We start from the raw sequence: 13,443 nt of genomic DNA on the forward strand, positions 1-13,443 counted from the left end.
AAAACAACTTATAATATTTATTTCTCATACAAAATTAGTTACATTTCTTAATACGTGTGAAATGGGCAAAACGAATTAGTTTGGGACGGAAGGAGTACCATTTTAATTTTTAGCTAGAGTCATGCTAACAAGTTATTAAGAACATTGTTAAAGAAATCCTTAAAAAGAAAATGTGTTTGGAAAATACAAGTTAAGTATTTGGCTTAGTCATAAGGGCACAAGTTTTTATCATAAGTTTCTTCTTTTGACCCTTTAAACATTGACATAGAGACACTTGTAATTTATGTTTTAACAATGGGTGATTTCTATGTAGACTCTCAAATTGTTCAACTTCTAAAATAAGTCGATCGAAAGTTACACTATAATATAAAAAACAATGAAAGGATCGTAACCCTTGATAGATTTGTGCAACCGAAAATTATGATCTGATAAGTTTGATGGACTACCTTGATGATAAGTGTGGCTTTGGATTCTTTTGTTATAGGTTAAAGATATAACATTTTACTTTATATTTTTAAAGGTGTTTTTGTTTTATTTTATAAAAACTAGCTAAAAATAGCATATGTTATCTTCATTTGTTATAAATTACAAAGAGTAATTTTGACATTCAATAGCTTAGATATTGATTGTTACTTGTTAGAGATGTAACATAATAAAATTCAAATAGTTTTTTAGAAAGATATATTTTGAAAATGACTTTATAAAACATTATTTAAAATAGTTTCTCATTTTTAGAATTTTTCAGAAATTAAAAAAAAATCATAACAAAAAGATGAAATATTTAAAAGTACTTTTTATGATAAGCTATTTTAACCAATTTTTCATTTGACGATTTCGTTAAACAAAATTAGTTGATGAAAATATTTGAATTCTAATTGAGCCCACATTTAATATTCAACAATTTCATGAATATGATTACTTTCGGGAGAAGATACCTAAAAAAAATGGTCAATTTTCCTTTTGGTCCAAGAAAATGGCACTTACTAATGTAGAAGAATCCACAAATTATCAAGATCTTCCCACAAATTCCTTCTTAAGGGATATGAAAAGGGTTAATTGAATGCTTTTAGAGGATAGCCTGCTTTTGGCCTCCAACATTAACACTTAGTGTATGTTTGATATAACATCGGTATTGTTGGTCGAATCCAAATGTATACATTGGCAACATAAGATGTATACATCGGACCATTTTAAAAGATCGCTTTATCAATTGTGCGGCTAAGTTCTCTTTTTCCGTCACCGATTGTTCTTCTCCCCTTGTTTGCTCAAAATTGATAAAATACCCTATTGAAGGTAGTGTATTTTCAGATAAAATACTCTACTGAAAGCTTACTTCCGGTAAAAATCGAGTATTAAAGCGGAGTTGGATGAGCAATGTCAATCAATTCCTTACTCTATAATTTGTCCAACTGACAACGGGGATCTCAAAGCATGTGATTGGGAAAAAAGGAAGGCTTGACTGATTGGTTTTCGAAAGTACTTGTTCGACTCGAACGTGACCACCAGCAACTTTAAATCATTTGTGTTTTGTAATCCATGTTCTAACTCCATAAAATACATTTATTATTGAAGATTCAACTATACACATTGATACACACCACTTCCTATCCACCAAAAAGCCTCATACAATAGAAAATAAAATATTTATAATATAATAATAGTTATCATCTCCCATTCTAAAATTGGAATGAAACCTTCCTTCTGTACATACTAGATTTCCCTCAACACTACATGTTCTCAACTATATATTAATACAAAACAATTTGAAACATAATTGACTCTAGGAAAACATACTATTTTATAACCAAAGGCAAAGTAAAATATCATTCTTCTTGTCAAGAAGTGCTTACCATTTATGACTCAGTTCAAGGATTACATTCTCCATAGTTGGCCGGAGATTAGGAGATTCATCGGTGCAAACCAAAGCGAGTCTAGCCAATTTCTCTGCCTCTGATTCTAAGAACTTCCCGTCAAGGTTCTCGTCAATAATATCTTTCAAACTACCACTTTCTACACATTGGCGACTTAACTGAGTGATATCGTGTTTTCCAGTGAGAATCTGGAAAACAATCACCCCAAAAGCATACACGTCACTCTTTTCGGTGAAACGACCGGTTGTTGTGTATTCTGGTGCCAGGTACCCCATAGCAGCACTAGCTTTGAGGGTGGAGAAAACAACATCATCTGCAAGGAGTTTGTGCAATCCTGAATCTGCAAGCAAGGATTTGTATTGAGAATCGAGAAGTACTTTTTCAGCCGATATACTCTGATGAACTAGAGAATGCTTCCTTCCTTTCTTTCCATGCAGATAAGAAATACCTGAACAAGACACAATCACATAATATGTTACTTCTTCTTCACATGCCATTCTTTATATTGTTGTTTTCCAATTTTAAGGAATAGAAATTTTAGTCATAATCTGTTCACACTGATTTAAGTTTGGAAGCAGTTTCTTACATTTGATGAGATAAGGTTTGAAATTTAGTTTATATGTGGGAGGCATCCCTCACCTTACAAGACGATATTGCTAGTGTTGAGTTTGGCCTGACCCAAATTCTAGACAGGTCAGGTTCCAATAGATTTTGTAGGAAATTTAGGGTAAATTTACAAGTTACAGTTGTGTAAGTTAAGTTCAGGCTATGACTAATATGTCCTTAGAAAGGGCCATTTTATTTAACAAACACATATCTAAGGCATCACAATTGAGTGAACTCAGGTAAGTGTATCAACAAGAATGAGATCTTACCTAAGTATCACCGACACTTCAATTTAAAAGTGTATCTGGTGTTTGACATTAACACGATACCGACACATGTGATTACATTTAATGACACCTGTTTTCTCAAATTATTGAAGGTGTCTACATGTCATTGTTGTGTCCGGTTTGCATCAGTGATTTATATGATATTACTCTCCACTCTCAAAACAATTTAAAATCTTTGATCAAGAATTTTTCAAGAGAGGATGCATAGAAAATAATCAAATATTACCTTTGGCAATGCCATGAATTATGGACACTCTAGTAGACCATTCAAGCACCTCAGCACTTTCTCTCTGAACGTCAAGATACATTGACAAACTCCCATTTGAGACAAAATCATAAACCAGAAAACATTCTCCGCGGCTTTTCGAACAGCAAAAGCCTCTCAAACGAACGAGATTTTCGTGCTTTAACGAAGTTAATATCTTCAAACCATTCAAGAATTCAGTTTCGTCAGATTTGCAGCTTGTTTTGGCAATGCACTTTATAACCACAATAGATCCATCTCGCAAGATTCCTCTATAGTTAGCTGAAATATTATTCTTCGCCAATAAATTCATCTCTGAGAAGCACTGAGTCGCGCGGTCTACTTCTTCGAGATTAAACATAAAGCTCTGGAGAAATTCTTGCGAATAACCACCAAGATCTTTGGATAATGGATCCCATCCACTTGAGTACTCCAAATTTATTAGCGGAGAGGCCTTTTTCCTGTATACTTCCTTGATCTTGTCGGTACTAAGCCGATTATCTGAAATTTCAACGGTGTTTCCAATTTTCTGTTTCAGACGACGGTGACGTAAGATCAGAAAAAGTCCTGTTACAGCAGACACACTAACAACACCAATCACCGCAAAAACCAAACCAATCGTCGAAGAATCTGACCGCCTTCTACAACCAGAATTCCCACAGTTTTTAGACGTTGGTTCAGGTGTTGTCGGAAATTCAACTGTGGAAATATTACTTGGGTCATATGGCTCAGGTCTAACTGGGTCTGAATTGCTAACTATTTGACAAGAATCTAAGTGTGCAAATCCAGTGCCACATAAACCATGATTGTTAAAATATTGGAACCCTTCTTTTAGTCTTTTCAGATCTGCATTGTTACATAAAGTAGACAAAATTGATTAACACAAATCAAAGTTTTCTACAAAAAATCAATGTGGTAAACTAAATAAACCTTAAATCCTTACATGTAACACGACTCTAAAATGTGTCTTGTGTTGGACACATATCAATGTTTGACACCGACATATGTGGTTACATTTCATCATTTCTATTTCATAAATTAATATTGTGTCTACGTGCCAGTGTTAGTATCATGTCTGATGTGTCTGTGTTATTTATAACTATGGATTACCTGTAGGGACGCTGCCAGAGAGTGAATTGTTTCTTATATCAAGAGTCTCTAGTTTAGGTGCATTAGCCAATGTTACTGGAATTGGACCCAAAAGGGTATTGAAGCTGAGATCCAATCTTTCAAGTGTCTCCAACTCACCCAAGCTTGCAGGAATTGCGCCACTTAAGTGATTATATTGGAGCGCAAGAACGCTTAGCCTCTTTAATTTTCCAAGCTCGGTAGGTATACTTCCGTTAAGCTCGTTATGACAAAGCTGCAAAACTGTAATATAAGCTCTTAACAGGTTAGAATATCTTCAACTATTTTGAAAAACTAATTGAACAGTAATAAATGCAACACTGAAGTGTTACAACTTTCAATAGAGAAGACAAGAGTCTTCTGATTCCAATTTCTATTATCTAAATTTTATGCAGTTGTGGATCTTTTGATCGTGTTTCAACTCAATCAATCAGATACAAAATATTGAGTTAAAACATGATACGATCTTGATCGGAGGACCTGAGATACACAGCTGCAGAAAGTACGCCTTTACTTTTCATGTTTTCTGTTTTGGTTTTCACTTCAGCAGATAAATATGATAGCTAAGAATATAGATCCAACTAATACAAATTCAACTACATAAGTTATTTTGAAAATCCAAAACTATGACTTCATTGTTTCTGAAGATGCATTCTCCCTAGATGTCCTTCAACGTTCTCATTAGCACAAACATCTACTACATGAGTTTTTCTACTTATAGCAATTTATAATTAACAGAAGAAAAAAAATATTTTCTTTTTGTAAATAAGCATGCCTAAGTGCATGAATTCTCCAAATACAAAGTTTTTTTTTTTTTTTTTTTGAAAAACTTAGCATCCGACCAAGGACACCGACTAATTCATGGGTCCAATCCCACAGTCCATTGCGGGGCCCCATTTAAAGCTAAAACATAGCTATGTATGAACTTAGCCCCCCGAAATTGGCACCAGGGAAATTGAACCTAGACCTGTCTCTTGTTAACACCACTAGACCAACTCAAATGGGTTCCGAATCCAGAATTACTATTCACAGAACAACAACACACAGAGCTGTGTTGTGAAGCATATGCAGTTTAATAGGGCTTTGTATGTTTTATACAATCAATCCTCTCTTGTATTTCCCTCCTGCAACCCTTTCATTACCTAACTAAAGTGTTCAATATGACAGAATAAATTAAAATAAATTATTACAGAATAATACAGAAATAGGAAAGAAAACAAGTAAATGTAAGGTCATGAGATTAACTTATATGAAGAAAAAAAAAATCAATAAATACAAAAAGAAGACAGAGACAAAGAGACAAGTGAAGATTCACCAAAAGTACTGAAAATGAACAAACATGATAACATGTGATTGTTGAATCACCAAAAATACTCATGGCCAAATGTAGCAAAAGAAAAAAAGTACCCAATTCTAATTAATTAATTAATTTTCACCAAAAAATAATGATTAATTATCACACATAAGCTAACAAATAAGAACTTCAAAGATAATAAATATATTAAAAAAGCAAAAAAAAATATATATAAAATCAGAAACCAACCTTGAAGATTAGACATGTTACCAATCTCATGAGGGATAAAACCAGAGAGATTATTAACATTAAGATACAAGTCACTAAGCTGAGTTAAACCAGCAATTTCCTTAGGCAAAATACCATTAAGAGCATTAAAATGAAGGTAAAGACCAGTTAAACTCTTAAGTTTACCAATCACTGAAGGTATTTCACCAGATAAACCTTTTCCTTGAAGAGATATATTAGTAACAAGACCTTGTTCATTACAAGCTACACCTTCAAAAGTTCCACTACAAGGGTCAGAATGATTGTTCCATGAGAGTAACACATGGTTTTCTGGGTCTAAAGAGTCTTTGATGAGCATGAGAGTGTCAAGTTCAGTGTTAAGGGAAAGAGATTGAGAAACAAATATGAACAGTAGGAATATGAGAGAAGACATGTTAACTTTTGTTAGATAAGAATGGAAAATGTGATGAAATAGTTATTAATGTTGGTAGGTTGTGGAATGTGGATGATATATACAAGGTTTTGTTGAGGTGAGGAAATCTTAGTGTATGGCATGTGTGTGTGATTGTGAATAAGCAAAGGAAACATGTCACGTGAAGTCAATAAAACTGTGTTCAGATAATGTGGTATTGTTTTTTGAGGGGAAATTGTGTGTGGTAACAAAATGTTAGGAACATGAATAGTATGGTTGCATGGGAAAAGGTTTAGAATGGGAAGAAAAGTTTTTGTTTTTTTACGGAAGAATGGAGGAAAAGTTCTTTATTATTGTGATGATTAAGAATAGGTGGGGTCTAGAAATGAATTGTAATAATTTACTCCCACCCTTTTTATTACCATCCAAAAAATTCAGTACCAAAAAGTTTAATCCCTCCCCTTTTTTTGCTAAAAAAATTGTCTATTTGTTAAGGACTCAAAAGCTAGCTTACGGGAGACATGTGTATTCTGGTGATTTAGATTTTATCATATTGTTTGTAGGTATTTTGTTGTTATATGTTCAAAGCTGAAATAACTTCCATGAAAGAGAAAAGAAAAGCTCCAATTGGAGAAAAAGTGTATTATGATTCATTAGCTTCAGAATGTACAAGAGCATTCTATATATACACTTTACATCAGCCAGCTCAGCATAACTGTCTAACTAACTAAATGTAACACAAATGCAAATGAAATTGTATACAAATGTAAATGTAGCTTGCGCGCCAAGTTAGGGTTTTTGCTTTGTTTCTTCCTCATTTTCTTCACGTGCTGATACCCCCTCGCAAGCTGGAGGTTGGTAGATATCTACCATCCCAAGCTTGAGCATACAAGCATGAAATTGTCTAGGTCCTGCTGCCTTGGTAAAAGTATCTGCTGTTTGATTGTGAGAGGTAACTGGAAGCAAACGCATCACACCAGCCTGAATTTTCTCACATACCAAATGACAATCAATGTCCAAGTGTTTGGTTCGTTCATGAAAAACAGCGTTTGCAGATATATGTAGAGCACTCTGGTTGTCACAATAAAGCACAGGTAAACGAGAAGGTGCTTGTTTCAAGTCATGAAGGAGAAAGCACGTCCATTGGAGTTCTCTGGTTGCAGAAGCTAATGCCCTATATTCTACTTCTGCTGAAGAGCATGACACAATTGATTGTTTCTTTGATTTCCAGGAAACCAGAGAATGACCAATGAAGAAACAAAATCCTGAGATAGACTTTCTGGTGTCTATACAACCCCCCCAGTCTGCATCACTGAATCCAAAGAGTTGCAAGTCAGATGATGCAGGAAAGAACAAACCTCTACGTGGGGAACACTTGAGATACTTCAGCACTCTTAAAGCAGCTTTGTAGTGTGTCTCAGAAGGTGAAGCCATGAATTGACTCAACTGCTGAGCTGCAAAGGCAATGTCAGGACGTGTAGTGGTAAGATATAGCAATCTTCCAACCAAATGCCTGTATCCAGTAACATCTGCATAGAGAGCACCACCATCTTGAGATAAACGTAAAGAAGGATCAAGTCGGGTACTAACTGGTTTGCATCCAGTCAAGCCTGCATCTTCAAGTAACTCCAGGCAATATTTTCTTTGGCATAGAGAAATGCCTCTTGCTGAACGTGCCACTTCAAGACCTAAAAAATACTTGAGTTCCCCTAAGTTTTTGATGCGGAAAGTCTTGTCAAGAGCTTGCTTCAGTGCATCAAATTCCTTCAAACAAGTGCCAGCCAATATGATATCATCTACATAGACCAAAATCACAGTGAATGAGGTTGCTGAAGTTTTAGTAAATAGTGTGTGATCAGAGTGCGCTTGAATAAAACCATGAGCATACAAGAATTGAGTGAGTTTTTCAAACCACTGGCGACTAGCTTGCTTTAAACCATACAAAGACTTCATTAGTTTACAAACTTGACCAGGTTTAGGGGATTGAACTCCTTGAGGCACCTTTATGTACACTGCTTCATGAAGGTCTCCATGTAAAAAGGCGTTATTTACATCAAGCTGATGTAAATACCAGCCATGTATAGATGCAAGGGCTAATAAAACTCTGACAGTAGATAATTTTGCAACTGGGGAGAATGTCTCAAAGTAATCTAGCCCTTCTATTTGTGTAAAACCCTGCGCCACCAGCCTTGCTTTAAACCTTTCAATAGTGCCATCTGCATATCTTTTAATCTTATACACCCATTTACTTCCAATTGGGATAGCATTAGGAGGAAGATCCACAAATTTCCATGTATTGTTTGCATTTAATGCCTTTATCTCAGCTTGCATTGCTGTCATCCACCTAAAGTCTTGAGATGCTGCATGAAAACCTCTAGGTTCAACTTCAGTGTTCAGAGAAACAGCATAGGCCTGACACTTTGGAGAAAGAGCTGAATAATTGAGAAACTTGTCCATAGGGTAATGACAAGTGATAGAGTTGCAATCATAATCTGCTAGATGTGCAGGTGCTTGTGAACTTCTACTAAACTTTCTAGTAGGTAAAATAGGAACATATACATTGTTCCCTGATTCATCTTCATCATTGTCTTCTGGTTCAATGTCTTCAAAGTGATGCTTACTAGAAGTAACTATGTGATCATGAGTAGAATCAGTAGGAGATTCCTGATGCTCTACTAGTTTTTCAGGAACATAAATCTGTGTAGCAGGGACAGAAATAATGCTTGATGAATATCAAAAAATTTCACATTTCTAGATATCAATATCTCAGAAGTGTGAATATCTGTAAGAACAAAGCCCTTAATTCCTGTCTTATAGCCTAAGAAAGCACATTTCTTAGCTCTAGAATCAAACTTATGTCTATTGACAGGTAGGGTAGATGCATAACTCAAACATCCAAAAACTTTTAAAGAACTAAGATCAGGAACTTCATTATATAACACCTCATATGAAGACTTATTGTTTAAGATCTTAGTGGGGATTCTGTTTATCAAATAGACAGCATGCAAGACTGCATATGACCAAAATTTCTTTGGTAATTTTGACTGATACATAGGTGCCCTGCTCACATTCAATATGCGTTGATGTCTTCTCTCCACTCTACCATTTTGTTGTGGAGTGTAAACACAACTTTTCTGATGTACTATACCTTTTTCATCATAAAATTGTTGTAAGGAAAACTCAGGTCCATTGTCACTCCTTACCACTTTAACTTTTCTTTCAAATTGTCTTTCAACCATAGAAATGAAAATCTTGAGTCTTTGAGAAGTTTCAGATTTATTTCTCATCATAACAACCCAGATATGTCTGGTACAATCATCTAAAATAGTCAAAAAGTACTTGTAACCATGTACAGAAGCAGTACTAAAAGGACCCCAAATGTCAAAATGCACCAAATCAAAAGGTGATTTTGCATTTTTATTACTTAAAGGGAAGGGTAAAATCTTCTGTCTACACATCTGACATACATCACATGCAGTATGTGGACTAACAGTTATATAGCTATACACTTTATTCATGCAAATCATTCTATCTTGAGACAAATGTCCAAGTCTAAGATGCCATAATACTCCAGCAGGAACATTCTTCTGGGAAGGTTCTTCTAAACCTGAGACACTTGAAATTAAAGCTTCATGTTTTCTATCATCAACTTTCAAGTAATACAGTCCATGCCTCTCTTCAGCTGAACCAATCTTCCTCAAACCCTTCCTTTCCTGTATTATGCACATATTAGCTTCAAATTGCAATATGCAATCTTGCTCTTCAATCAACTTTGATACAGAAATAAGGTTCACAGCAAATTGTGGCAGATATAGTACATTTTCTATGATCAATTCTTTAGATAACTGTACTTGACCTCTGCATTTAGTCTCTATGACACTTCCATTAGGCAGGGTCACACTAACAGGTTCAATTTCAATGCAATTGGTAAACCAAACTAAGTCATGACAAGTATGATGTGTTGCTCATATATCTACAATCCATCCATTATCACTATTCTTACTACTACAATGAGCAAGAGAGATATTACCTCCAATGTGTGAGAAGGAACTGCTACCTTTTATCACATTTGCTGAGCATTTTCCTTCAAGATTATTCTTTTCCAAAAGACTCATCAAGTTCTGATACAGATCTTTTGTAAGAGTAATGCCTGTATTATCTTCATTCTTGCTTGAGGATCCAATATTCATCTTGTTTTCTGAATCCTCTTCATCCACCATGTTTGCATAAGAGTGTCCACCTCCTCTTCCCTAGTTTGGTGGATATCCATGCTTTTTATAACATGTGTCAACTGTGTGGTTAGTCCTTTCACAGAAAGTACAAAACCTACCATTTCCATTTCCTCTACCTCTTCCTTGACCAGAGTTACCTCATCTTCCTCTTCCAAATGGTTTCTGCGCATTCACAACATTAACTAAACCAGAAGTTTCCTCCAAAGGTGTATTAGCAACATTAACAACACCATACTGCAACTTTCTCTCTTGTTGCATGATCATAGAGAAAACTCTATTTATGGGTGGCATATGATCCATTAGCAAAACCTGAGAAGCCACTCCTTGATATTCTTCATTCAATCCAATCAAAAATTGTATGACTCTATCTTCTGCTCTAAATGCCTTTGCATTTCTCATAGCTAGGCAAGTACAAGGCATGGGACAAGTGCAATGAGGCATAGGTTTATAGTGATCTAACTTCTCCCATAAACCTCTCAATTCAGTGAAATACTCAGTAATTTTGTTATTACCTTGCTTCAGATTAGTAATTTCTTGATACAACTGAGCAACTCTAATGCGATCTCCTCTCATAAATCTGTCTTTGAGATCATTCCACATATCTATAACATTCTCTATGAACACAACACTTTGAGCAAGTGAAGGTGCAATAGAATTGATAATCCAAGTATGAACCAAATTATTGCACCTTTCCCAAGCTAACCGATTCAAATCATCTACATCAGGAATTGGTATAGAACCATCAACAAACCTGTATTTGTTCTTCATTGCTAATGCTCTCCTCATCTTCATGGACCAAGAATGGTAATTATCACCATTTAACTATGGCGTAACACTCACAGTTGTGGAGTTTTCTGAAGGATGAACGAAATAGGGATCAAGACCTTGATCTTGATTATTGTTGTTTCTCACCATGATTGAACTAAATCGAAAATTGAAATTTGAATCCGCAAAAGAAAACTAGATTCAATAAGAACAAGAACAAGAGAATTTGATTCGTAGACGAAGACAACGAAATCAAGAAGAAAACAGAGGATTTGATTCGTAAACGAAGATAACGAAATCAAGATGAAGAGAAAGAGTTGATGAATTCGTGATTTAGTACTAGAAAACACGAAATCGAAAAACAGAGATTCAACAAATTTCAATGGCGGAAGCAGAGCAAGCTTGAACTCGCTCTGATACCATCAAAGCTGAAATAACTTCCATGAAAGAGAAAAGAAAAGCTCCAATTGGAGAAAAAGTGTATTATGATTCATTAGCTTCAGAATGTACAAGAGGATTCTATATATACACTTTACATCAGCCAGCTCAGCATAACTGTCTAACTAACTAAATGTAACACAAATGCAAATGAAATTGTATACAAATGTAAATATAGCTTGCGCGCCAAGTTAGGGTTTTTGCTTTGTTTCTTCCTCATTTTCTTCACGTGCTGATATATGCTATTAATTTGGGTAATGTAAGTTTGTTTGCAGATTCACCTTTTACGATTTTTGCAATGTTTATTTTATTGCATCCGATACATTTTATCAATTTGAATGAATGAATATCATTTAAAAAAAACTTATAGTTTATAGTTTATATATCGGTCTGCACTTGTATTTGCATGATCAATAGAAAGAACTTATTTTTATGTAACGATAAAAAAAAAGTATGTTGTTCTTGGGTCAAAACAAAGACAAACAAATTTTGAAAATAAAAAATGGAATTTGTCAAGGAATCTTTATAGGTTGGACTATCATGTCATCATAAAAAAAAATGTCATTTTATATTTTATATGTTGAGCTACTAATTTTATTAACAGCTTTGCTATACATCACGAGGCATATTATCCCGACGGAATCACGACAGCATTGCAATCATATAATTTTGCTCCTGCCACAATACAAGGGAGGGCCCCACAATACAAGGGAGGGCATTCATGGAATTAAGAAAAAATACATCCAGTGCAATTTTGCTGTCGTGAATTCTTCTTGAGTTTTTTTGTTGGTATATTCAACATTTCTCTTTTATTGAACACTTCAATTAATTTATCAGCTGTAAATTATCGGTTATTAGTTATAAATCATGAGTCATCAACTATAAACTATAAATTATGAGTCATCAGCTATAAGCTATCAATCAGTTTTTTATCTATCTGTAGGGGTGTACAAAACCCGACTATGTCTTATAACTTATCCTGTCCAAAAAGCAATGAGTTGTGTCTAACATGGTCAAAATAAAAAAAATATATAATTAAATTAAGGGTTAATTATGTTTCTAGTCCCTATAAAATAGCGACCTTGTAAGTTTAGTCCCTACTTAATTTTAATAGCATTTTTAGTCCCTAATTTTGTTTTTCTGCACTGAGTATTAGTCCCTACTCAATTCAAATTTGTTTAATTTATGCTTAAACTCTTAAATTTTTGAACAATTTTTTGTAGACATGTTTAGAACATTACTAAAAGTTCGTCCGCAAAAAATTATTGCAAAATTTGATTTCTACATCCAGATTTTATTACTTTTTATCTTTAACTTTTGTCGTTTTAAAAAATTCATATTTAATTCATTTCATGTCAGAAAATTCTAAATTTTAGTAAACGAACCTTTCATAGTGTTCTAATCTTGTCTCAAAAAAATCGTTCAAAAATTTAAGAGTTTAAGGATAATTAATCAAACTTTGTTTTAGCAGGGACTAAAATTATAAGTAAATTTTTTTTTATAGGGACTAAAAATGCTATTAAAATTAAGTAGGGACTAAACTTACAAGGTCGCTATTTTATAGGGACTAGAAACATAATTAACCCTTAAATTAACATAGATATAATTATTTTTCTTATAATTGCTACAATGTTTCGCAATCCGTAGGAATGCACAAATCATTTACCGGTTATGAACAATATTTGCATGATATTGATGCAGAAAAGTGAACACACTTCTTAAAAATAAAAAAGTGAACACACTTTAACACGTGAACATAAAGATGATGGTTAGATGAAGAAAACTAACTAGAGTAATCACATACTTATATGATAATGAAATTGTTGGATTCAGTGGGCCTCTATACATTAATATTGAGTAATGATATTTTGACATCCATTTGATGACAACTTTGTTGACAACCTTTTTTTTCTCACTTCTTATTGGTCAAAAACAATG

The 13,443-nt window shown here is 34.2% G+C and overlaps 2 protein-coding genes across 3 annotated transcripts; both read right to left on the bottom strand.

Annotated features, from left to right (window-relative positions):
* Positions 1-1,539: 1,539 nt before the first annotated feature.
* On the bottom strand, positions 1,540-6,138 carry LOC146906169 (uncharacterized). Of its 2 annotated transcripts, none has more exons than XM_085722750.1 (4): positions 5,845-6,138; positions 4,119-4,379; positions 2,991-3,854; positions 1,540-2,319 (listed from the first exon to the last, which is right to left on the bottom strand). In XM_085722750.1, the coding sequence occupies exons 1-4, from the start codon at positions 6,089-6,091 to the stop codon at positions 1,847-1,849; spliced, it is 1,845 nt and encodes a 614-aa protein (XP_085578876.1). In that variant the 5' UTR covers positions 6,092-6,138; the 3' UTR covers positions 1,540-1,846. The 2 variants fall into 2 exon arrangements, with proteins under 2 accessions (XP_085578876.1, XP_085578875.1); XM_085722749.1 differs by having other exon boundaries at positions 5,680-6,138.
* A 4,302-nt stretch (positions 6,139-10,440) lies between these two features.
* LOC146906170 (uncharacterized) lies at positions 10,441-11,088 on the bottom strand. Its single transcript, XM_085728755.1, has one exon. The coding sequence runs from the start codon at positions 11,086-11,088 to the stop codon at positions 10,441-10,443; it is 648 nt and encodes a 215-aa protein (XP_085584881.1).
* Positions 11,089-13,443: the final 2,355 nt, after the last annotated feature.

The sequence above is a fragment of the Medicago sativa genome, chromosome 7, assembly GCF_051527215.1.
Source record: "Medicago sativa cultivar Bolivia chromosome 7, Bolivia_mono, whole genome shotgun sequence".
Taxonomy (NCBI): domain Eukaryota; kingdom Viridiplantae; phylum Streptophyta; class Magnoliopsida; order Fabales; family Fabaceae; genus Medicago; species Medicago sativa.